The 25,832-nt window shown below is 37.4% G+C and overlaps 1 protein-coding gene and 1 long non-coding RNA gene across 3 annotated transcripts; one reads left to right on the plus strand and one right to left on the minus strand.

Moving 5' to 3' along the window:
• The first annotated feature begins 11,331 nt into the window (after nt 1-11,331).
• Nucleotides 11,332-13,906, plus strand: LOC109618875 (uncharacterized). Its single transcript, XR_010710456.1, has 3 exons — nt 11,332-11,486; nt 12,210-12,326; nt 13,672-13,906. It is a non-coding gene; the product is annotated as an uncharacterized lncRNA (long non-coding RNA).
• A 4,638-nt stretch (nt 13,907-18,544) lies between these two features.
• LOC117683493 (THAP domain-containing protein 1-like) lies at nt 18,545-20,377 on the minus strand. Of its 2 annotated transcripts, none has more exons than XM_066074027.1 (4): nt 20,186-20,377; nt 19,713-19,854; nt 19,346-19,405; nt 18,545-19,209 (listed from the first exon to the last, which is right to left on the minus strand). In XM_066074027.1, exons 1-4 carry the CDS (start codon nt 20,351-20,353, stop codon nt 18,632-18,634), a joined length of 948 nt encoding a protein of 315 aa, XP_065930099.1. In that variant the 5' UTR covers nt 20,354-20,377; the 3' UTR covers nt 18,545-18,631. The 2 variants fall into 2 exon arrangements, with proteins under 2 accessions (XP_065930099.1, XP_034308647.2); XM_034452756.2 differs by having other exon boundaries at nt 18,559-19,209; nt 19,713-19,986.
• Nucleotides 20,378-25,832: the final 5,455 nt, after the last annotated feature.

Below are 25,832 nucleotides of genomic sequence, written 5' to 3' on the forward strand. Positions count from 1 at the left end.
GACCATATTTTTAGTGGATTTAATGAAAATCACAGTTTTCATGATATGTTAATCCCTGACCAATAATCATACATCAGTAAAACATCCCTTTAATTAGTTATTTGTTTATTATTTTTAGTTCGATGAACATCTAGTTTTGTGGATCAACTTAGCAATGAGATTCCACAGAATTGTTTTTTCAACCAATTTTGATAAAACCACAGTGTCTGACAAATTGACATGTTTTTGTAATCATTTGTTTTATTATTTTAAGATGCATTAATGAGAAAACGAAAATAGAAATACATAAATTTAAATTTATTATGTACCAGGCGTTGTTAAACAAACAGTAATTCATGAATGTAAAAAAAAACATTTCCTTTTAGCCTAAAAGTATATATCATATACATAAAACAGTCTTTTACCACAATATTAACATTTCTTGTTCTTTTTGAAAATCTTGCGTTCAAAGAGTTTCCTCCACTGTAGGATTGTTGTCGACTTAAAAAGGTTAGGTTCTTTCTTTGATTTTACTGATCCCTTGTATCAAAGATCATTAGTTTTTCATCTGAAATGCATTATTACAACGTGAATCTTTAACTAATTCTCGTAGTGAACATAAGTAACAAATTGGGATTAAAAATAAACAGTGTTGTTGTTTTCATTTATTTCTTACGTCAAACAACCCCGACACTCAGTTAACTAAATTTTTATCTTTAAAACATTGAAAAAGTGACTGTTTGATTTAGCTTCGCCATTTAGCCACCTTTCAATTGCTTGATTGAAAAGAGTTATATATTTTCTACATTATATGAAACATTGAGACTTTTAAGCATTATAGTATTCACAATTAATTACTGTAACCGTTGGTATTCAATGTCAATGGAATTCTATTGTTAAGTTGAAATACTCAATTAAAATGTTTATATATGCAGTATCTAATAACAAAGTGTTTTGATACGACATTTGTCCTGAATTTTACCTAACTCTGTGATTAAAACTTTAACAATAAAATTTTATTCACACAAATATTTGTAAAACCGCAGTATGTAGCTATTATGGATCATTTTGCTGTCGCCTTTTTGTTACAAAACACCACAGGAACACACTTTACGAATCTGATGGTTCACAAACTTCTGGATGGACAGCTTCCTTCTGGGCTTCATATCTGCATAAACCTTGATCGAGTACTTGGCGTTGTCTTTTTGAGCAGTTTTCACCTTGAAAACTAGAAAATAATATTAAAAGTGTTATACCTAGCTGTTCATAATCGAAATTTTACTGCTGTTTTATAGTGCATTATGACCAGTTTAAAAATTTGGCTTCAAGAGAGTTTTATAAATAATTTTTTTTCGAAGAAAGTGAGATTTATTAAACAATATTAATCCAGACCTAGTTTAGTAGGCTAGGTCATTTGATTAATTATTGAAGATTTAGAAGTAATCATGATGATATTAATTCACTATGTGAACTAATACTTTCCGCGATGTGAAACCCATTGTGAAAAACACGGTTTAAAATAAATGTGTCAAATATCATAGAAATTGAATTCATTTCTCTATAAGCCTTCATTGAGTTCCTGACGTCGACTTTAAGAGCAATTTTTACCTTGTAAACTAAAACAATAGTATTTTAACTACTAAATCTAGTTGTTAATCAAGTTTTATGTAATACATATTTTCTTCATCTTACAATATATTTTTATCTCTTTATCTCGAAATGGCTTTATGAATGGTTTACATGGATGTGAAGATAACAAGGTAAGATAAAATTTTTAGTTTGGGCATTAAAGGTCATATGAAACGATATCCTGACCATATTGAGTTATAAACGGGAATGAGTTCATAAGTGCCTATTTAATAAGACTGACATTCTTTTGGTTTTTTTTTTTGGATATTTTATGCAAAATGTGAGCGCCACAGTCAATCAAAACCACTTAAATGGGAAAAGGAACATTGACTTACGCGGCTTACCTCCCTTGCTTATGACGTCAGTAAGACCCACTAGCCTTATAAAACTATGTTGTGAATACAAATATCCATGTCATTTTGCAGCATTTTAAAAGAAAATAAATACTATTTTATATAAAAACGATATAATAATTATACAATAATCAACCGCGTCAGTATTTTTTCTCTCAAGAAATGAAATCGTGTGCCTTATTTAATAGCGTGTACATATTCAGTTTCGAGACTGCACGGAAAATGAATGATTTTCCAATTAGATCCACATGCAGGTATAATAAAATTTTAGTATATGCATGTATATATATGTTTATTTCGATCTTTTTAATGAAATTGACAAATTAAAAAATAACTGATCGTTTTTGCCCATTTGCACATTCATACAATTCATTAAGATTTTTTTCTAAACAACTTTATTGTGCATCATTCACTTCACGATTTTATTGTTTGTTTTGCTTTCAAATTCACAAATATGTTACCATTTAATCATTTTTGTCTAAGAGAAATTTCTTTAAATATTTTGTTTTTGAAACGTGTACTTGTATGTGCGGTGTTTACTAACAGATCCCCTATATCCCACTTTCTTCCGCAATGTTTTCTTTAGTTTTTTATCATCATTGATGCTTGTTCTTAATAAAATCTGTTGATTCTCTTCACATTCGTTCACTACTGTTTTTATCAAACAACCGATTTATTTTACCGATACATTTCTAAATCCATAAATGCCATATTTCCGCGATCAAATTTAATAAAACGTTAATACACGTGTACACAAAGTATTTTCTAAAGATATTGCTACATGTATATTTTAATAAGTCATCAGAAATTTATATTATTTCAAAATTAAATTTAACATTATTTTTGCGGCAATTTATAGCAGCTCTTAAATACAAACTATGTACACAATGCCTCAAACAGTTTCGAATTCACTGGCCTGCCTTATATTTTTTATGTGACAAAATAAGTCAAATCAATTAAAATGCTTTAATTCCCTTTAAATGTAGCTCAATTATTATACGTACCGAAGAAGAAAATGATGTTTCTATTACAAAAGGATAAGGATGATTCATTAATCAGCTGTTAATGTTAGAGCATTTCTTTCGTTAAATTTCCATTGTAGTATGGGATCTTCTACTCTGGTGAGAGGCTGATATTAGATATATTCATTAACGATTAATTAAAACTAAGTCATCTGTAGGTTACTGCGAAATCAAATGATCTCATTTGAAAAGAAAGACACGTTCATATATGCCAAAATTACTAAAACTTAATCGATAAACTACTGTAAAATTACACTAGTTACATCGGTGGGTCTGTGTGACGTCATAAATCCACAAAATCATGCAAGAACGATAAGCGGGGAAGAATTTTTTCAGGTGCTCAGTTTTCACCCCCCCCCCCAAAAAAAAACCAAAAACTTACATCACGTATTTTAATATTTGTTTATACCAAGCTTTATATTTATGAAAGAAAATCATAGTGTTAAAAGTCATTTCATATTACCTTTAAGGTCAAATACGTAGAAAGCCATACTTTTTACCGCCGCTCTTTTTGCCATGTACAAACTTCAAAATGTTGTTGTGTGTCCATTAAGTTTAAAACAGTAGTTCAGAGTTTGATTCACATGTTATTTAAGAAATGGTAAAAATATATTTTCAATTGTGTAAATCCTGTGTATAAATTGCTGCTATAATATTGTATAGAGAGTAGTAGCGTTTACAAGCACATGCCACCTCCAAGGCCCCTCTGTTATCACAAGCCATACTTTAAGCTTTGTTTATAAAGGCTACATTGCAAATTTACCAACTGATGAAAAAAACGTTCCCAAGAAGATGCAAGAATACACTTGGTCGATTCAATAGAGGGAATTACAATGTTGTACGTGAATCAACTAAATAAAAATGTCCACACTCAACTTACTCCTGGCAGAATTGCAGAATTGGTGAATTCTCAGCATTTGACAACATCTATGGATTATTTACAAACTGGACAAGACTAAACATGAAAATACAAACTCTTGCTCACGACCTTTAAAACAAAAAGGTCTAAAAACTAGACTCTTGTTGCTATAGCAACAAAAAGGTCTTCCGTTTCTCATGTCTTTATCGGTATAAAAAAAAATTCTTTTTTTCTTTTAAAAGAAAATGGATACAATATATACTGTAAAAGAATACGGAATAAAATATTTCTAAGTTAAACAAAACAAAAAGACTCAATTTCTGAGTACTTTCTGTGACAACCGGCAGTTACGACGGATCGATTAAAACATAGCAAACCATATCTTCATACGTTGTTTTGTCTTTCATCAAAGTTTGGATGTTCAAGTTTTTTTAGTTATAATATCTCGTTGAGTAAAGGTTTTCGTCTCGGGACTGGAAACGGACAAACAGAAGTGATTAAAGAAATTAAAAGTAGATATATTTAGTACATTTACCTACGATACGTTACTGTTCTTCACTCTGAGTGAAATGTTAAAAAAAATTCTAAAGTTAAAAAATTAACCTCTATTACTAAAGCGCTTCGAGCGAGTACCGGAAGTGACGTACGGCCAAATGAAACCCGTTAAATACATGTTCAATCAAATGTCCAGTATCCATAAATGTTTTGTGGCTTGATCTCTCTCAGTTTCTGAGATATTGTGGGTAGTTTGTTTTTAAAAAAGAAGGCTACCTGAGATATTTGAGATGTCTCATCGGAAGTAGAACTTTTTTACGTTTTTTTTTATCATGTGTAGATGACCTTTTGTGTTTTAAAGTAGATCCAGTGTTCTGTGACGTCACACTTTTTTGTAAAACTTTGAATTCTTTAAAAATTGTGCAAGATAGTTTAATTTATTTTATGTGAATATAATCACATGGATGTAATTAGAGTTATTGGTAGGTTAAAGATATTTTCGCACTTAATTTTATACTAAATTTCCAAATTTTTATATATTTTATCTATGCAAAGGGGAAATAACTCTTTTTCTGACTTTTCTCTCAGTTGTATGTCTAAATGCTATAGTTTTCCTTATTCTAAAGATTAATTTTAAAATATTTTTGTAATTTTAGTTTTCTGATAAAGTTGACATTAAATTTAAACAAGAAAAACAAATTTCTGCCTACAAGATTTTACTTTTAACAGAAAAAAATACATTTTTCTAATGCTAAAATATGCTTTAGTTTATGTTTATCTGGCATCTCAAAAAGTGTGATGACACGTATATTTTTTCTAACAATTGATGACATTTAAGTCTATTAAGTCGAAATCAGTTCGGTTTTTCAACTTTCCTCAGAGAATTTTACGAGTATGGAGCTACCTTAATAGCTAAAATGTTACTTCCTTGCTTAATAACCAACATATTTTTAAAAAATCAGAATTTGGTGTACTTGCTGTGACGACCTGAAGTTACGTCGGATAAAACCAAATAATGTGAACACATGTACATACATATGTCTTTAATCCCACAAAGTTTGGTTGTTCAAGTCTTCACCGTTTTTAAGATCTTGTCGAAAAAAGGGTTTTTGTCTCGGGAAACGGACAAACGGAAGGGCTAAATGAAAATTAAATTTGTTATTTTTTATTTACTTGCCTATTTTACATTATTATTTATCGGAGTACCTTAAACTATGGAGTGAAAACAGTTAAACAGATAAACAGCTTGATTTGACGACAAAATGAAACTGTCTAAACATATCTTCAATCAAATGTCTATCATCCATGAAAAATTCGTGTCTTGATCACTTTATAGTTTCTGAGATCTTGCGGGTACAAAATATGTTCTAAAAAGCTTACTGAGATAATCGAGATATTTCATCGGAAGTAGAATTGTTTTTGTTTATTTAACATTGCATAGATGACATACGTAAGGAACTATACTTATATCTTCATTCTACGGAAAATTAATTAGATACGTAAAAATAAAAAAAAATTGAAGTGCTTCCGGTGACGACCGAAAGTAACGCCGAACAAAACAAAAATGTTCAAACACATTTACAACTAAAGGTCTATCACCCCTTAACGATTAAATGTTCCAGTCTTTACCGTTTCTGAGATCTAGAGTGACAAGATTTTTTGTCGCGGGACAGGAAACGAACAATCGGAAGTGCTCAATGTAAATTGTATTAAATATTTGTTGTATATTTGCCCTTTGTACATTATTGTTCATTGAGCTAACAACAAACATCAAAGGAAAACAGTTAAACTGATAAACAGCTCCATTAGTTTGAACTCTTCCTATGTGGCCTGGAAGTGACGGAAGAAAAAATAAAACCAATTAAACACATCTTCAATCAAATGACTACAATCCATGAAAGTTTTTGGGCTTGATCATTAATAGTTTCTGAGATCTCGTGGGTACAAATGGGTTTTAAAAAAGTTACCTGAGATACTTGAGATATCTCACCAGAAGTAGAATTCTTTTGTTCATATAACATTGCATACATAACCTATGTATAAATTTATACTTATATATTTATTCTATGTAAAAGGAATTTAATGCGTAAAAGTTATTATTTTTGAAGTACTTCCGGTGACAACCGGAAGTTACGACGAACAAAACAAAATAGTTTAAACACATCTAGAGCTATAAGTCTATCATCCCACAACGTTTGGATGCTTAAGTCATTACCGATTCTGAGATTTCGAGATGACAAGCTTTTTCAACGCGGGACAGAAAACGGACAACCGAAAATGATTTTGGACAAAAAAAAAAGCCTTGAGATATTGTCGTTATCTTTTATTCCAGGAAATTTCACAAAAATCTGTCCAGCCATCTCTGAGAAATCGTGTGGACAAAAAAAAGGGGAAAAAATAATTAACTAGACTATTGTTGCTATAGCAACAAAGAGGTCTTCCATTACTCTTGTATTAATCTGTACAAAACATCCATTTATCTTGTAAAAAAAATGGATATTATATATACTTTAAAAGAATTCCCAAGAAATAAAAACAAAAAAACAAAATATCAATTTTTTGAGTGCTTTTTGTGACGACCGGAAGTTGCGCCGGATCATACAGAACAAAGTAAAAATATCTTCATACATTGTTTTGTTTTTCCTCAAAGTTTGGATGTTCAAACTTTTGCTTGTTATAATATTCCGTTGAAAAAATGTTTTTCTCTCGGGACCGGAAACGAACGAACGGAAGTGATTATGAAATTGAAAATACACATTTTAGTACATATACCTACGATTCGTTACTATTCATCAAATTGAGTAAAATGTTTTAAAAAATCTAAAGTTACAAAAAATGCTTTAGCTTGAACGCTTCGAGTGAGAACCGGAAGTGACGTACGACCAAATGAAACCCGTTAAACACATGTTCAATCAAATGTCCATTATCCATACAAGTTTTGCGTCTTAATCTTTCACAGTTTCTGAGATCTTGCGAGTACTTTGTTTTTTTTTTTAAAAAGAAGGCTACCTGAGATATTTGAGATGTTTTATCCGAAGTAGGACTTTTTATGTTTTTTTTACCATGTGTAGACGACCTTTTCTAAATTTATAGCTAAAATGTTACTTCCTTGCTAAGAACCAACATATTTTTAAAAAATCAGAATTGGGTGAACTTGCTGTGACGACCGGAAGTAACGCCAAACAAAACAAAATAGTGTACACACATGTACATTCATAGGTCTATCACCCCACAAAGTTTGGTTGTTAAAGCTTTACCGTTTTTGAGATCTCGTCGAAATTAGGTTTTTTGTCTCGGGACAGGAAACGGGCAAACGGAAGTGCTGAATGATAATTTAATTTTTTTATTTCTTGTTTTCTTGCCTATCTTACATTATTATTTGTCGAAGTAACTAAAACTATCGAATGAAAACAGTTGAACGGATAAACAGCTTGATTTGTTACAACCCTTCCGGTGTGGACCGGAAGTGACGGTCGACAAAATGAAACTGTTTAAACATATTTTCAATCAAATGTCTAATATCATAAAAGTTTTGTTTCTTGATTACATACAGTTTCTGAGATCTTGCGGGTACAAAATATAATTTAAAAAAGCTCTCTGAGATAATTGAGATATCTCACCGGAAGTAGAATTTTTTTGTTTATTTAACATTGCATAGATGACATTTGTAAGGATCTATACTAAAATTTTTATTCTTTGGAAAATAAATTAATTACTTAAAAATAAAATTTTTTAAAGTGCCTCCGGTGACGACCGAAAGTTACGCCGAACAAAATAAAAATGTTAAAACACATCTACAACTGTAGGTCTCTCATCCCTCAAAGTTTGAATGTTCAAGTCTTTATCGTTTTTCAAAAATCACAATCTGGAAATGACAGTAATTATTCCAAAGGCTTTTTTTAGAATTTAAAAATGATTATGAAGTTATTAAGTTAATGATATATGCACGGTCATTTTATAACCACTTTTCAACTGTAATGAGACATGAAAATTCAAGAACATACGTGCAAAAAAATGAATATTATTTATTGAATATCATCAAAGTTGAAAATAAAATATTTTTTACCGCAAAAAATATTAAATATTATTTTGGGATTCATTAAATTTCTTAAAAATCATCAATTCGATTGTGACATAGATGTATCAATATTCATTTTATCGTATGAATGTTTATTCCAAGTACATCAAATTCGAATTAATTTCTTTGTATTCAACACGAAACACTGAAGTTTTGTCTCCCAAAAAATTACTTATCTACACTGCATTTTTACGGTGATCAATGGATTTTCTCATATGGTATACGTGTGTATTTTTTTTACTTCTACCTTTAACACTTTAAACCTCCGCTGACAATTTTTACGTTGAATGCAAAGAATGCAGAGAAAATGAATAATTACAAAGTATTAAGTGTTATGAGGTGTGCGCACAATCTCCCTGCATTGCCACCAGAGTACAGATACACGTTATCTAGAGCTTTTCATTGCAATTGTTATCGTTTTATCTCTAGTTTTTTTTTCCTGACCAGCCCTGATGCTAAATGTATGTTAAGGGGAGTTGTTTGTGTTTGATTTTGTTGCATGTTTCAACTGATATATTATATTATATTCAACATTTTCTGTCTGTATTTTGTGAAAGGTGTCAAGCAATCACGGCTTGCTGTCATGCACCGAATGTTTGTGTTTGTTTTATATGTATTGCTAGAATAGTTAATACAAATGTTATGAGGTTCATCACGTAGGTCATACTTTTTTCTTAAATGTTCGCACGGGTGCGCACCGACACAGAATGTCCGTGACATTTTCAACCTCAAACTTATTGGAAAAGTATAGAAAAAAAATATTCAGGCAAAGACAATTCTTTGATGAACATGTACATAACAACTTGGTTAATATGTGTGTGCTGATGCCTCTCATGAATACCACACGTTTCAACAGCGTTTAAACTTAGCTAAAATCGTTTTAACCTTTCAAAAGAGTGTTCCAGTCGTATCATTTATAGCGCCACATTAGGACTTTTCTAGTCTCAATCTGACTGACTTTATAGCCTCGAATTGATTTACGTTCAAAACACAAACGTCAGTATTACACTCTGCACGAGATATGAAGAGTCTTAGTCGGTAATTCTTATAATCTTATAAGAAAAACTGGATACCCCAAGAGTTTTTAAGAAGATATGTTGGGGCGGTGAAACATGGATATAACATGGGTAATAGCCAAGTATACACTCTGATGTTACTGATACGATGAATAAGTAATACCTAATTTTGTACATGACATGTATAATTGATTTCTACTAGTCATTTGGAGCATGCGCAGCTCAGTGAATGTTGTTAAGTCCTTTAGACAAAACAAAAATGCGGTAAATGTACGTGCGTCATGACATCAAAATATGCTGCAAGCCTTTAAAAAAATTTAAACAATACTTATTAAATTGCATTATTTAGCGCGAATTTACGCTATACCGATTTGACTAACAATAACAACAAATGTCATTACCTATATAACCGTCGTCATTTAAATCTGACACACTGAAGAAAAAATACCAGGGGCTTATCTCACTGCACTTCTAAATACATGTATGACATCATCTCCTTCCTAATGACGCAGTTAGAAACTTTAAGTTTTTAACTGCGTCATTTTAACTTTTTTTTGCATTTAATTTTTCAGATCTGAATTAAAATATTTAGATAAATAAATTTTTGTCGCTTTAAGCTGCATGTTCATAATTATTTTGCATCTAGGAAATACTTTTGGACAATATCTCATATATACAATACAAGTAAAAATTTCAATACTTTGAAATAATACCTTAGATTTTTTTCTGACGTATTTTTGGTCGAAAGATTTATTTTTTGATAAAATATAAATGTTATCTGTACAAACGCAGAGTGTGTTTTCTTTCAAAATCAGCCACATTTTTTCAAATATTTTGAAAAACCTTCAGTAAAATTTAAAATCAGCTGCGACAACATGCATATTATATTATGTTTAACTACGTATTTAGTGAAACAGATGTTTTCAAATGCAATTGTGTCAGTGATATGATTCATTAATGTCGGTAAATTGTGAATGTTTATGAAAACAATTTACAAGTTTGATAAATGGTCACATCTGGAATAACTAGTTTACTGATATTTTGATTTGACAAATGATACTCAAACGTTACAAACCTAGACTATTCGGGAAACGTGTTGCAACAAATCCTTGGTTGATATTTATGTTTGACTGATTTTTTAAGGTCTTATGAAACGAAATCTTGAGCATAATGAGTTATATACAAAACCAAGTTTATAAGTGCCTTTTAAATAAGACTGGCATTAGTTTTTTGTATATTTCATGCAAAATACCGGCACCACAGTCGATCAAAATCACTCGATCAGGAAAAGGAACATCGATTTATGCGACCTACCTCATTTGCCTATGTCGTCAGTAAGACCCATATACCACCTTATATAAAAAAAATCTTATATAATTATACACGATTTAACCACGGCAGTATATGCTCTCTCAGGAAATCAAATTGTTTGGGTTTAATTTTTATTTAACTAGTTATTATAAATTGTTTACGTCAGTTGATCTGTTTGACGTCATAAAGCCATAACATCAGAAACAATAAGCTGAGAACATTTTTTTTGAGGTGCTAAGTTTTTACGGGTATTTCTCGGTAATGCAGAGGCAAAAAATATACTCAGGTTAATTAACATTCTTTTATACTAAGATGTATATTTCGTCACATTTGTGACAAAATGTGCATGTGTTAGGTTCGCGGATCCCCCTTTAGAAATTTCAAATTTCTTGAAATTACATAGTAAAATTACCCAAAATATACTCCCCCTCCCCCGGCAAACATAAATATTCCTCGAAACCCCCCCCCCTCCCCTCCTTGATAAAAAATTTCTGGATCTGCGCATATGTTATTTATCCATAAACTAGAAAATCAATTTAAGTGGTTATAAATAATGCTAACTTGAAAGTTCTCATGTCGCTCAGAGGATCGTCAAATAGATATATTAAACGGTATCGACAATAGATTATGCTACTCTCAGTACACATTTTCTATTGTTCGGGTTGCAAACCGTGATGGTTTTGAAAAAGATGTCTTACATGTATCTTGCTGTTATATTGCCCAGCTTTGTCATCTTTGTTCAAGGTAAGAGTACGCCCTTTTTATAAAATGTCTTAACATGGGCAAGTAATTATTCAAGGCAATATGAGCTGCAATTTTCTTGGTGTATATTTTTATTGTAAAATTTAAATTAACTACTACAATGACAAGACAAAAAACAACTTCTGTTAGTCATTCTTTTTTAGAAACTATGATCAAAGCAAACTTACATTGTTGTTGCTTTGTACAGAAATTGATTTACTATAATTATAAGATTATTAGAGATTTTTTTCCGAAAAATAAAAATAAAATAAAATAAATGATTTTTAAATTATGTATTACTAAGGATTCAAATCCATGCAGAATTACCATGATAGCAAGTGTGTGCAGCAAAACAAACACAAAAGTTTTAAACGATACAGTTATATTGCTTTGGAATCAAAGAAACTGCTTTTTAAAAATAATGTATAAATACTAGCTATATTTTTGTTTTGTTTTATAAATGCATTTGTATAAATTCATGATTGATAATATTACATGAAAAACATACGAAGGTTTCAAGATAAGAGGTTTAATTTTTGGCAAATTTCTTTCATCATGTGATTTTGTTTCTTCTAGTTAATAAGTAAGACTTATAATGATTACTGTAAAATAAGATATTGTTTTTCGCGTTAAAATATCCAAAATTCAATTTGCTGTTTATACGATAACAAATAAAACATGCAACTAAATTTTATATAAGATGTTCTTTCAATTTCAATTTTGTAGGAGGTGATTCATCATGCTGGGAAGTAGGTGGGAGATGTCAGTCCACGTCAGCACCATGTCATTATTATGGAAGTGGGTTATGCTCTGGTCCCGTAGACCGACAGTGCTGCATTATCGGTAAAATCAAACAGTAAAAATAATTGCGTTTATATGACCATAATGAATGTAAGAATAAAACAACTTAAAAGTCAAAGTTCTTTACACCTTTCAAGAAAAAAGGGGGGTTTTGTCATGGGAAATATATGTAAATATCAAATGATTTATTCTCCTTGTAATGATGGACTTTATACAAAAATGCACAAAAAATATAATTTTAGGTTCTTGAGAACAGCCTTAATGTTCTGGAATTTTAAAAGCCATTAATGCAAATTATTGTTAATAATTCAATGATTTTACCTACATTGTAGTTTTTAAATGGGCATGGTCAAGATTTTGGTCAAAGAACAATTATTTTTTTTAAATGTTTACTATATTTCAGCAAAGCGTTTTAAATAAGCAACCAAAATTTGATGGTTAGGCGTCGAGTTATAAGGGAGATACAGAGGTCAAAATTCTCTGTTATGTAAACAATGTTTGGGTGATGTTTTTGTTTACATTTTGAATATTCCATGTTTAGACCTAAAGTGAATGTGACAAACACTAGGAACTGTTTATTTATGGATCAAAACGAATCAGCAGATAGAAAAATCAGCCTGAAAAAGAACTTTAACCGGTATATGTACCAATGTAAACATAAACAAAGCACGAGCCTTGTTTACATAGCAAAGAATTGAGAGTTTGTATCTTGCTTATAATTTTACGACCAACACTCAAATTTTGGCTGATCATTAGAAATGCATTACTAAAGAATTGTTAACCATAAAAATTCAAAAATAAAATTTAGCCAAAATCGTGACCATGCCAATTTAATGTTACAATATTTATCAATTAAAGGGTTGTTTTCTAAAGTTAATGATATTGCATCACACTCAGTTGCTTTTATTTTATTACCAATAACCTTGAAGTAATTGGAATATTTCAGTGTCAATTCACAACGTGTTATAAATATTTTTAAATGCTTTTTTGAATGGTACATGTATATACAAACGTAATTAAAAATAAACTGTTTGTTTTAAATTATATGGCCGATGGTGAAACAGACATACATTCGATGTTTATTTAACTACTTATCATTTGATTTTGTTGACGAGTTAAAATTGAACAAAATAATTTACTAAACTTCAAGTTACAAATCATTGAAAGGCTATTTTATATTACCTAAAAATTAACGGTATAAGAGTGTCTCTATTGTCAAATATTAACATAGTTTCAACAAAAAACTATTTATTCTTTGCATGGTCATAGTTCGCTAATATTGAAACTAAAAAAGTAAATTAATATTTGACATTTTCTGAGAATTTAGAAAGGAAACATATTGAATATTTTATCGTTACCCCTTCTCTGTTTTTTGATTTTCTTAAAGGGGCGGACATTAGCTGTGAGAGTCTAGGTGGAACATGTATGGACAACTCTAACTACTGCAGCAGAGGCTTTATAAGAGGAAGATGCGGGGGAGGTCTGTCCCGACAATGCTGTTTATCAGATGGACTAATGGCATCTATGTCTTCACCGCTGCAGGCCTAATCTAGTCCTGGTTCTGCCATATTGTAATGATCATATCTGATATTGAATGTCTAATACTAATACATGCTAATGAAAACTGATATCTTACTGTTTTTTTCTGATAATTGCTGGTTGAATTCGGCAACTATTCAAATTTTGTTGACGTGGTAATGATTTCGTTTCAAACTGATACTAATTGAGAGAGACGTTATAATTATTAAAACTATATTTCTAATTCTAGAAAAAGTGAAACAGAATATATTAATGAAATGAAATGAATATCAAGCAGTAGTAATAAACGAGCATATTTTTATTTTATTATCGATAATTATCTTCGAAGTTTTGAAAATTTAAAATTTAAAATCAAAATAGCATATAACACAGGGATCCCTGCTAAGGAATAAGTTCATTGCAAAGTTTAAAAAAAAATAATTTTTATCTGCTTGAACTTATTAACTTCTGAAGCACAAATCAATCCCAAAACGCGACGAAAACCTTTTTGAAAGATGGTATGTAGTTTTTGAATGTGGTAATTGTCGGAATTACCCATCATTTCAAGTTTGTCTGAACTCACATTAATTTTGACCTTTTTGAAGATATGTTATATATGTGCGTAACATATAAAGCAATTATTGAACAGTCATGATACATGATACCCCTAATATTTTGCCTGACTATTTGTGATAATGCTATTTATGGAGTAATTCTGCCAGTGTTCATCAGAACACGCTCCAACAGCTTTGCTATTTTGCTGGTATTAAATACAGAACAAGCTAGGTAACAGTTCACAATTTATTATCTGCCAGCACAGAATCAATATACAGATAAATGTCAATTTCTTTATGACAAAAGCAACAACCATATTAACCACAAAGTCCATGGGTGTTAAGAAAGGCCACACTGTCCTTGTTCTGCTATGGAAAGTCTGGGGGTCCACCGAAATACCAACACGCAAAAGGTGCATAACGGACAAGACGGGGGCCTTTTGTTGATCACAAGTGCCAGAGATGTCCCATGCTTGATAAATGTCATGTGGACGGGGATGAGTCGAGACATGACTGTTTACCCGGTTTTCCGGTGATTGCTCCCTGGTATATACTCGTACTTGCTAACCTTGAGTACACCCGGTGAGCCTCCCCCCTTTTGTTAGAAGGTCGAGGGGGTCCCAAGTATGGCGTACTACTTGTGAACCCCAATCATTAGCACATGGGATGCCAATTTCCCAACACATATACACCGGCCCTCCGCCTAATTGACAGATGGGGGAAAACACACAGGCCAGACGTGTCCCGAAAAGACCTCCTATTAGGTCCCCCAGGACCCGCCACGAACATTGGTATAATGTTCTCCAATACCCACACACACAAAAACCAGAAAAGAAACAATTACACCCCCCCCCCCAAAATGAGATGCGTTGCTAAACCAAAATTGTCTTAGAATTCCCTGGCCGTGTTGGATATAAATGTGAACAAGCCCCCTCCCAAGTTTTTGATGTACAATAGCCGATTTCCGAGATCTTATCGTCTTTACTGCGGAGGTAGAAAAGTTGCTGTCACGTGATCATTTGTTAGGCATAAAAAATGGCAGATCAGCATCTTCATATCGGTGCAAAAACCGTCCCAGAATTACGCATTTTTTTGAGAGAAAGGGGGATCAGTTGTAATGAATATAGAAAGTTCACGTTAGTCAGGTTGGCTCAAGTCGCACTAGAACTTCAGTTACCGATCATTGTCGCGAAAGACGACTACAAAGTCATGAACTTGAAACGGCGCACCATACAAAGTCTTGATGGAGAAGAAATTGTCGCCCCAGATATAACGACTATTATAAGTCGCTTTACAAAGAATCTTAAAGAACTTCCTTGTCTGGAAATATGCGATGTGTTGATATATTTGCTGCGATGTTCTGCCTGGTCAGATAACAGATTAAAGAATTACAGACAAGACAACGGCTATAAACTGTACAAAGATGGACACATTAGTAATGTGCAGATGTACACCATTCCAAACTCAGATTATAATTACGTTTCGGCCACATGTGTTAGGGAAACAACTTTAAGCGAGAAACCGTATATTATGTGGATATTACAGGAAAAGGATGGCCAAGTAATTTCTGCTGGATGTGCATGTGTTGCGTAAGTGTTTATCACTACAGTACTGAATAAAAAGTTTAATGCATTACAAAATTATGTCAATAAAACATAATATTCATCAACACATATTCATTTAGTAATGTTTACACTGAATTTGCTTTTAAAATTAGTGGGAAACTTATAAGACATGTACGGATCGGGGGGGGGGGGGGGTCCAGACCCCCTCCCCCTGCAAAATTCTTTTCTTTCTTTAAATTTTTTAAAAATTACATTATATACTCACCAAAAATATGTCTTGGACCCCCCCCCCCCCCATAACCGGCAAACTCAAATAACCGTCGGACCCCCTCCCCCCCTGAAAAAAATTTCTGGATTTGTGCATTTAGGATCTACATTTGCAGGGATGTATTGTGTATTGCTCATTGTTTTCAAAGTGGGGGGGGGGGCACTAATGACAATTTAAGGAGGCCTGCCCTGCTACATGCTTGATAGTGTAAAGATTTTCCAAATGTATTGTGATGTTTTATTTAGGAGCACTTTTCATTGTTTTGTAAATCAGTATAGATGTATTAGCAAATATACACACTTTACAATTCAGATTTAATCATTTTTAGGGATGATGGAACGTGTAAGCACTGCACAGCTTTACTGTTTTCCTTGGCTGATTTTTGCACTCACCATATGGACAGGAAGACACAAGTAGGAACAGATCGCCCGTGCATATGGGACATACCTAGAAAAGTGTCAGTTCCCACAAAAATTGATGACCTTGATGTTAGATACGATAAAACTAATCCGTGCATTGCACCTACTTCTGCACCTCTTCTAAAGTTCATGAACAATCCTTGCGAGATGAAGAATGTCATTTGTATAGATTGTGTAAAGGATCGGATTCTTTACTGCTTCATGTTCTCGAACCTCCCTCAGATGACAGTGATGAAGAAATAAAGGATGAGCAGCCACCAAATATGACAAACCATATGAGTGAATTTATAAGAGAGAAAGTTAATACAGATTTTCTTACCTTTTTGAAAAGCAAATGCGATATAAATTTAATTAGTAAAATTGAAATATTAACAAAAGGTCAAGGAAATTGTACTGAGTGGTTCAAATATCGTGAAGGCAGAATCACTGCCTCTCTTGCATTTTCTGTGTGTCACTTTAGAGATTCAAACAAAGAAGATAATTATATTGTAAAAAAAATCATGAACTCCAGCTCTGTGCCCCTTTTAACTCCTGCAATATGGAAAAGAGCATGAAGCAATCGCTCGACTTTTATACCAGGAAAATTATAAAAAAGAGCACATAAAAGCCCATATTGTTGAAAGTGGATTACATGTGTCCAAGCAATATCCATACATGGGTGCCTCGCCAGATGGACTTGTGCAATGCAAATGCTGCGGGAATGGACTTCTAGAGATTAAGTGCACATATACACACAAAGACTTATCTCCAGATGAAGTTGCTACAAGGGGCAACAATTATTTTGTTTATATGGACGACAACAACAATGTTAAGTTGAAAACAAACACATCTTGGTATTACCAAATTCAGACCCAGCTTGGTGTGTGTGACAGAAAATGGTGTGACTTTGTCTTTTACACACAGAAAGGAATATCTGTCGACAGAATTTCTTTTGACAATACCTTATTTGAAATGATTGCATCAAAATCAAATTTCTTCTTCAACAAATATGTAATTCCTGCTCTTAAAAAGAAGTACAAATGAAATATTAAAACACAATAACTTGTACCGGTACTTTGTTTTATTATTTAATTTTGTTTAATACTTGTGCACTTTTACAAAAATGTTCAAATTTATCACAATTCAAATCTGTGAAAAATTACAACCAATCAGCATGACAATTTAATAGCTTTTTATCATGAATAAACAATACTCTTAAAATTTTCAAGAAAAATCAATACTTAAAACTTCTCTTCCAAAGAAATAGAAAATATGCCACTCTCTAAACAAGTTGTCACACTGACCAATGCAGACAGCGCATCATTTAATTTCAGCTTTTAATATAGATAAAGTAAACATAAAAATGTAACACAAGTTCAGACATAAACAACATCGCTGTTTATTAATACCATGATAACATGCAAATACCTAAATACAAAAACTTACAATAAGTTATAAGCATCATAATTATTCACTTAATACACAGGTGATACATCTAATTTTTCACAAGAGGTTTGTCAATATTGCAGAAAAATGCAGCAACTCTTAGCATTTGATTACAAATAGGTTTTAATTTCAATGGAATAATATTTGAGAGTAGTTTGAAACACTTTAGTCTTTGTATTGTCCTTTCTACATGAATTCTTAAATTTGCTATTTTCTAGTTTTCCTTACTTCGCTAGCATTCAAACGTTTTCCTTTACCCCAAGGACACTTGTGAGTAAAAGGAGGAATGTTAAGAGTAGCTCTTCTCAAGGTCAAAAGGTCCCCAATGTTAAAGCCACGATCAGCCATTACCTCATCGAATGGGTCTATATTATCTAAAAAGGAACTATTCTCGGTAATATACCTATCTGATACATTTCCAGACCACAAGTCTGAAATATAGTTAAATGCACCTGAAGGGGTAATGATTACTAGACACTTGAAAGTGTTATGATGTTTGTAAGAGCTGTTGGCTGCTGACTGACAAGTAGGAGTTTTTGGCTTCTGAACAAATAATTCTGTGCAGTCTATAATAGCACAACTCCTAGGGAACGATTTCTTAAATGATTTTGGGATGTATTTGATATTTTTTTTCTCTAGACTGCCATTTAATACGTGGACTGAAAACATCGTGCATATATGATATCCAGGTAGTAAAAATTTGGGATACCCGGGTCTTTGAAACACCAAATAAATCTGCAAGAACAAATCCTACTATTCCAAGTCTTAGTCTAACAAGAGTTAAAATGAATTCCTCATAGGGACTGAGCTTCCGTTTGGGTCCTGGTTTTTTACCTTCCTCTTCATACTTCATATCACCGACAGATTTTTTTCCTGACCAGTATTTGAGTTTGCATTTATCTGATTCTATTGATGAAAACAATCCATCCAAAATAGGTTTACTGGGTAACCCTGTGTAATGTTTCACTGAAACATCGGACTTGATGACATTTTCTAAAAAACAGTCTCGCAACAATGCTTCTTTGTCAGATAGTTTTGCTTTCATCTCTCTGGTTTGCTGCTGCAAGAGTTCAATGCCCTCTCCTGTGAGATCTGTTTGTGTGGACATGTCAACAGGTTCAGGTCTTTCCCAGCTTTTTTCTTCAGACATGTATGAATGATCATGATTCACAACACCTACAATGATATAAATTTAGTGAAAAGAGCGATTTGCATATACTGTTGCATCTATGTTTAAATTTAAAACTTTCGTAGATAAAATAATTGCAGTATTATTATTTATCATTACAACATTTTATAAATGTAGCCTTACTGGACTTTGCTGCTATTCCTGGCAATTTTCTGGATCGAACATGAGAAACTGTGTTTTCACCTTTAACAATAAGAAAGAGATAAACAATACAATACCATAAACCTGAGTTAGATGTGCAATTTAAAACATCAACTATAATGGTGTGCGACTAGTTCTCACCGTGTACCATTTCTTGCCAGTGCATTGTTACCGGTACCTCATTTTTCGTATATAATTTTGTGTTGATAAAATGACGTAACAATGCACTGGCGAGAATGGTACTCGGCGAGAACTGGTCACACTCCAGAATATATATAAGTAAAGTTTTACTGCAACTGGTCAACTACATGGGTATCAAAAGATCCGAGACATATATTTTTGATTTTACCTTCCATAACTGCAGTTACAATAACTTCTGCTGCAACTGGTGGTGCATTGAAAAGTTCAGTCTCAGTTGTATTATCATCCTGAAGTTGATCAAGTCGAGCAGAAGTGATGTTTCTTTTTTCTACAGCATTCTGTGGTCTCTCCTTCAAAGGGCGCATGAAATTATTTCTTGGAAACAATGTTGGGATTGGGTTACACTCAGTAGGTCTTCCATCAACAAAATGATTAGAACACACCCGGTGATGTCTTTTTGGTTCAAAATTCTCTCTATTAATCTAGTAAATCAGTAAAATATTTGTATTCAGATAAATGGTTTATGGAGAAAATTCGGATTGACAGTTTGTCATGTTTACATTCTTTAAATCTAGAATAACCGACATTAATTTTCTGATTAAGATTTGCAAAATAACTGATTGGAATTTTATATACGTCAATAATTAAGTATCTTGGCTTGCTTTTGCAAAAACAATGTACCTGAGAGATCCACCGCTTTCTAATTTTATTGTTCTTTAAGCGGGTGGGAAACGGGAAAAAATCGACTCCTTCCATTGCAGGATACTTTTCCAGGTTCCGCTTTTTACGTCCGTCTGACGTACAACCTGGGACAACACACCAGTACTTGGAAATATTTGGTTTAGCCATTAAACAAATTGTCCACAATTATGACAATATTATGGTGTTTATCTACCTAACACTATCTATATAATAACCGTGGGTTGCCCCGAACTCACCTATACATCTTCGCATGTAGCTGTCAGCTTCTGGAATCATCTGCACGAGCGGATTCCCGCCCTTTGACGTCATGGCTACTAGGTAGCTCGTACTAGAAATGGTTCCACGAACACCACACTCCCCTCCGTCTTCTTTCTGGGGAGCCAGTCCCACCTACAGGTGGGACCACCGATCTTCAGGGGGGCAATCACGCCCATCCCAGCAACAGCCGGGATAACATGAAAGGGAACCTGGTCCCACCTACAGGTGGGACCCACAATCAGGGTGGCGCTACAACGCCCATCCCAGCAACAGCCGGGATGAAAATCAGCCGGGCGGCCAAGGCCATATCAAAACTGGCCTCCGCCCGTAGGGGTGATGGTAGCTCACCCTACCACTCCTGGAGGATCAGGATGTGCACCCTGCGAACTCCAGGGTAACCCCGCGGCATCTCTGCCAAAACATACCCCCCGGTCAGGGCTCCAGGAGGGGGACGAGGTTACTCCGGGTTGGGGGCGAAACTTGCTCCTGCTCCCGGGCGCCAGGGCTCCCAAAGGACTAGGGAGCTCTCACTCTGCTCCGGAATGGGAATTTCCCCCACCTGGGGGGCATCCCTCCTTTGACTGGCCTCATCATCATCCGGACGGGGGTCAGGTTGGTCCAGGAGGCGTCGGGGTGGAGTGGCATCCCCATTGCTGGCGGCTGGTGGGTCGACGACCACTCCCCTAACCGTCGGGGCAGGAACGGGAGGGACAACCAGGTACCGCAGCCCATAGCGATACAAGGGGTGCCCGGCAATTGTCTCGTCCGAAAACAGGGCCCGGTAAGCCCTGCGTAACGCCGGGCTCAACCGGGAGACAAGGTATACCTGCACCCTCCAGTGCAGCAGCAGGGCAGGGTGGAGCACGCCCCACAGGCGGTAAACGCGGGGCGGGCTCTCCTGCACAAAATGGCACAAACTGTCCATGGCGTCTCTAAAGTCCCTTGGAACACCTGCACTAGGTTCCCGGAAAACCTGGAAAGTGGACACACTTTGCACTAGGTCAGTCAAGGTGGCCCAGCTTCCAATGAGATGGTCCGTCAGCCACTCGCACACCCTCAATCTCATAGAGGTGGCCTCATCCCCCAAAGGCACAGACCTACGGAACACAGGGTGGAGGTGGTAGAGGGTCACATGGTCCCTCAGCTTGTGTGTCCTCTCTGGACAGTTGGGAAAGGGACAGGAAGAGAGAGGTACCGCCTCCTGTGGTGAAGTGGGCCGTCTCCTGGGTGGGCGGGACCTCTGGCACCCGGTTCCTCATCGTCAGGCGGTGATGGCGGCTCCACAGGGGGGCCAGCCATCAGGTTTCCTCCGTCTTCGGGTTGGGAGGGACCTCTTGCACCCGGTTCCTCGTCATCAGGCTGCGATGGCGGCTCCTCAGGGGGGCCTGCAATCGGTGCCCTTTCATACCTCCACTCCCGGCGGGAGGAGGCGTAATCATCGTCGCTATCGGAATCTCTGAAAAAGAGGACAAGACGATTAACAACCCCCCCCCCCCAACACAATTAGGGCAAACAAATTGCTCCAAGGTGGAGGCCTCCTTAGAGGTGACACCCACACACAGACCGTGAAACCATTCATCACAATGATCGCACTGTACCATCAACTTCCTGTCGTCCGGGCGCCGACAGGTACAAAACACAATCTCATTAGAGGGGTCCGGACACGAGAGGCATGTGGGTGAGGCTATGTTAAGTCGCTTACAGGGACGCCCCCGACGTCTGGGGGGCAGGGGAGGACTGTCAAGAGGCCCTCTGGCAGCAGGGGAGCGCTTAGGGGGCCGACCTCGGTGTGGCCGCTGGCTGGGGGTGGAGTCCAGAGATTCGGGAAGCTTGCGGGCGCCCGCCGCCCCGGCAGGGGGGCTGGGAGCCAAGTCGCTCCCGGTCTCCTGCTTGGTACTCCCAGAGTTCTCGAAGTTCTCCCTTAGCCGAACTAACCATTGGGGGATGTCCCTGTCGACACACTTTTTCAAGCGGTCGTGATTGGCCACCATGACTGCCGACTTGGTCTTTACTCGGTACAGATGGGGGGTCAGCTTCTTGACGATGATACCAGGGCCCTTCCAGGACGGGCTAAGCTTGCGGCCATTTCCCTTCACCGTCGCAGTGTCCAACACATACACAATATCTCCTTCCTCAAAGGGGCGGGTGGCGGCCTTGACGTCGTAGTCTCTTTTCATCCTCTCCTCAGAGGTGTGCAAGCGCCTCCTGGCCGTCTCGTGAGCAGTCAGTATTTTTTCCTCAAGAGCACCCACATACGTGTCAATATCTGCAGGGCCCTCCTGCATGGGGGACCTGTACATAAGGCTGGCTGGCGTGTTGACCTCTCTACCCAGCATGAGTTTGTTGGCAGTGAACCCTGAATTACGGTTGACTGCTGAGCGCAAAGCCCCCGCTATCTGGGCCAGATGTTCATCCCAACAGTCCTGGGCCTTATCGATGTAACACCTAACTGCATCCATAAGGGTCCTATTGTAGCGCTCCACCTGTCCATTGGCAGACGGACGATAGGGGGTGGTGCGGGCCTTATGTATTTCCAGGAGATCGCACACAGCAGTGAACAACTTACTCTCAAAGTTGCGCCCCTGATCGGTAAATATCTGAAGGGGGCAGCCGAACCTAACAAAGAATTCGTCCACTGCCGCTGTGGCCGTAACCTCAGCTGTCTGGGAGGGGAGGGGGACACACTCTACCCACTTAGTAAACTGGTCCACCATTACTAGGACATACTCATTCCCCTTCGGCGTCTTAGGGAGCGGTCCCAAGAAGTCGAGGTGCACCCTCTCCATGGGCGCCCCGGCATGATACTTTATCATTTCTGCCCTGGCGTGGCGCTGTGGGCGCTTATTTCTACTGCAGGGGCCACAAGTGCTAACAAACCTCTCAGTCTCCCGCATCATCCCATACCAGTAGCAATGCTCTCTCAGCCGGGCCTTAGTGCGCTCGATACCTTGGTGTCCAGCCGCCGGTACATCGTGGCAGAGACGCAGAACCTCTCTCTTCAGCTCTATGGGGACGACCAGAACTTTCCTTCTCTCCCCCCTCATCTATTTCTTTCCAAAGGACCCCATCGTTGTCCAACCGCAACAAACCCCTGTTGATATAGTAATGTTTGACAGCTGGACTGGCTAGGAACAATTTACCTTCCTCTGGCTCCACATCTCCCTGCAGCCAATCCAAGATTAGGCTAAGCTCTGGGTCGCTTAACTGGCTACGGCTCATCTCCTCGGGGGTGAGGCCCACCAAGGAAGGCGGGCCAACCAAGCCCTCCGAGGAAATTCCCATGACACAGGCAAACTGGGGGTGATGACTTATCTGGAATTGAGACTGGCATGGGCCATCTGAACTACTCTGACCCTCACAGTCGTCTTCACTGATCCGGCCCAGAAGCTTCTTGGAGACATAGTCCAGTGCTGCCTCGCTGATAGAGGGCTGGGCTTCTTCTCGGTCACCTATGACGGGGCTCTGATCCTCTGTAGGGCTAGATTCTTCCCCCAACAAGGGGGAATATGTCCAACTACAAGGCCTAGCTAGAGGGGCCACATCATCAACTTCTTCCGCAAAAGCCATCCAGGACTAGTGGGCTCTAGTACACTTTGGGCAGCCACCACAAGGCAAATCACTGAGGTTAACGGTGAAATCCACCCCCTACACCTGGATGGGGGTGGCGGTTTGGACAGTGCGTCGGCGTTCACATGGCGCCTACCCGGTCTATGCTGGATCACCATATCGTACTGACTAAGCTCCTCGAGCCAGCGAGCAAGCTGATCTTGAGGGTACTTGAAGTTGAGCAACCAAATAAGGCTATGGTGATCCGTGCGAACGATGAATTTACGACCAAGCAAGTAATGTCTGTACATGCGCGTAAATCTGACAACTGCTAGGAGCTCCTTCCGGGTAGTGCAATACCTCCTCTGTTCGGCTGACAGGCTGAGACTACCGTAGGCTATCGGCTTTTCTTGCCCGTCCTGGATCTGTGAGAGCTCAGCACCTATCGCCCCCGCTGACGCGTCAGTGTCCAGTACAAACTCGCCCTCTGCAGTAGGGAGGGCAAGGACTGGAGGTGAAGTGAGAGCTTTCCGGAGGGCCTCAAATGCAGTCCGCTGCTCTGGTCCCTATACAAAAGGTTTCTTCCCGGTGACACTGTACAACGGTTGGGCAATCTGGGCAAAGCCGGCAATGAATCCCCTGTAATAGTTGGCAAAGCCGAGGAACCGCTCCACATCCTTCACCGTGGCAGGCGTCGTCCAGTCCTTAACAGCCTCTATGTACTCTATGTACTCATCCCCCATCTCTACTCCGGTCCCGCTCACCTGTCTCCCCAAGAACTCCACACGTCTACGGAACAGCTCGCATTTCTTGGGCTTAAACTTTAAGTCGTATTCACGGAAGCGCTGAAACACTATCCTCAGATTGGCTAGGTGATCCTCAAAGTCACGCCCAAGCACCAAGGCATCGTCCAGGAATGCCAGGACTATACTCCATGTAAGCCCCCGCAGAACTAAGTTCATGGAAAGCGGAGTTTGCATCCAGCTTAGAGAACCAAATGTTCCCTGAGAAAGTGTCTAAACACTCGTCGATCAATGGGAGAGGGAATACATCCTTCCTGGTAACGTTGTTCAGCCTGCGGTAGTCCAGGCACCATCGGACTTGTCCATCCTTCTTACGGATGAGCACCGGCGCTGATGCCCACTCAGACATAGAGGGCTGAATCACTCCAGCGTCCAGCATTTTCTTCAGACGCGCCTCTTCTTTATCTACAAAGAATGCTGGTGTACGCCGCATCCTCTCCTTGATAGGCGCCGCACTGCCAGTATCGATCTCATGCTCTAGAGCAGTAAAGTTTCCAAAGTCAAACTCGCTCTGGGCAAATACATCCTGATATTCTGACAACAATTCAGCGAGCTGGGACTGCTCCTCCTCACTCAGCTCCGCAGAGGATCGTTCTAGCAGATCCTGCAAATGGGCGGGCACCTTAGGGTGGGATCTCCCAGGCTCACCCTCAGCTAAACTCCGGACCGCTCTCCTAGGGCAGGGCGCAGGCACATGCAAATCAGCCTCAACTGCCTCTCCCAGGAAGCTCCCTTCCTTCAGAGTGATATCCTTTTCCGAGGCGTTCACCAGGCAAGCCATAGAGGCATCTCCAGCAGCATGGTAAGTATGGGGCATAAGCAACGCCTCTGACAACTTCTCTATACCCGGAATGGTCATGAATTCCGACAGACTCCTGTCCAGCTTGAAGGGGCACAATACAGCTGAGCCGGCACGAACGCAGACCTCGCGCACTAGCGTCATGCGAGCAACGCTCTCCGTCTCACCTCTACCATAGGTCATCTGCATCTCTTCCCCACATAAGTTTATCACCCCGAGC

Source organism: Magallana gigas, chromosome 10 (genome assembly GCF_963853765.1).
Source record: "Magallana gigas chromosome 10, xbMagGiga1.1, whole genome shotgun sequence".
In the NCBI taxonomy this organism is placed as follows: domain Eukaryota; kingdom Metazoa; phylum Mollusca; class Bivalvia; order Ostreida; family Ostreidae; genus Magallana; species Magallana gigas.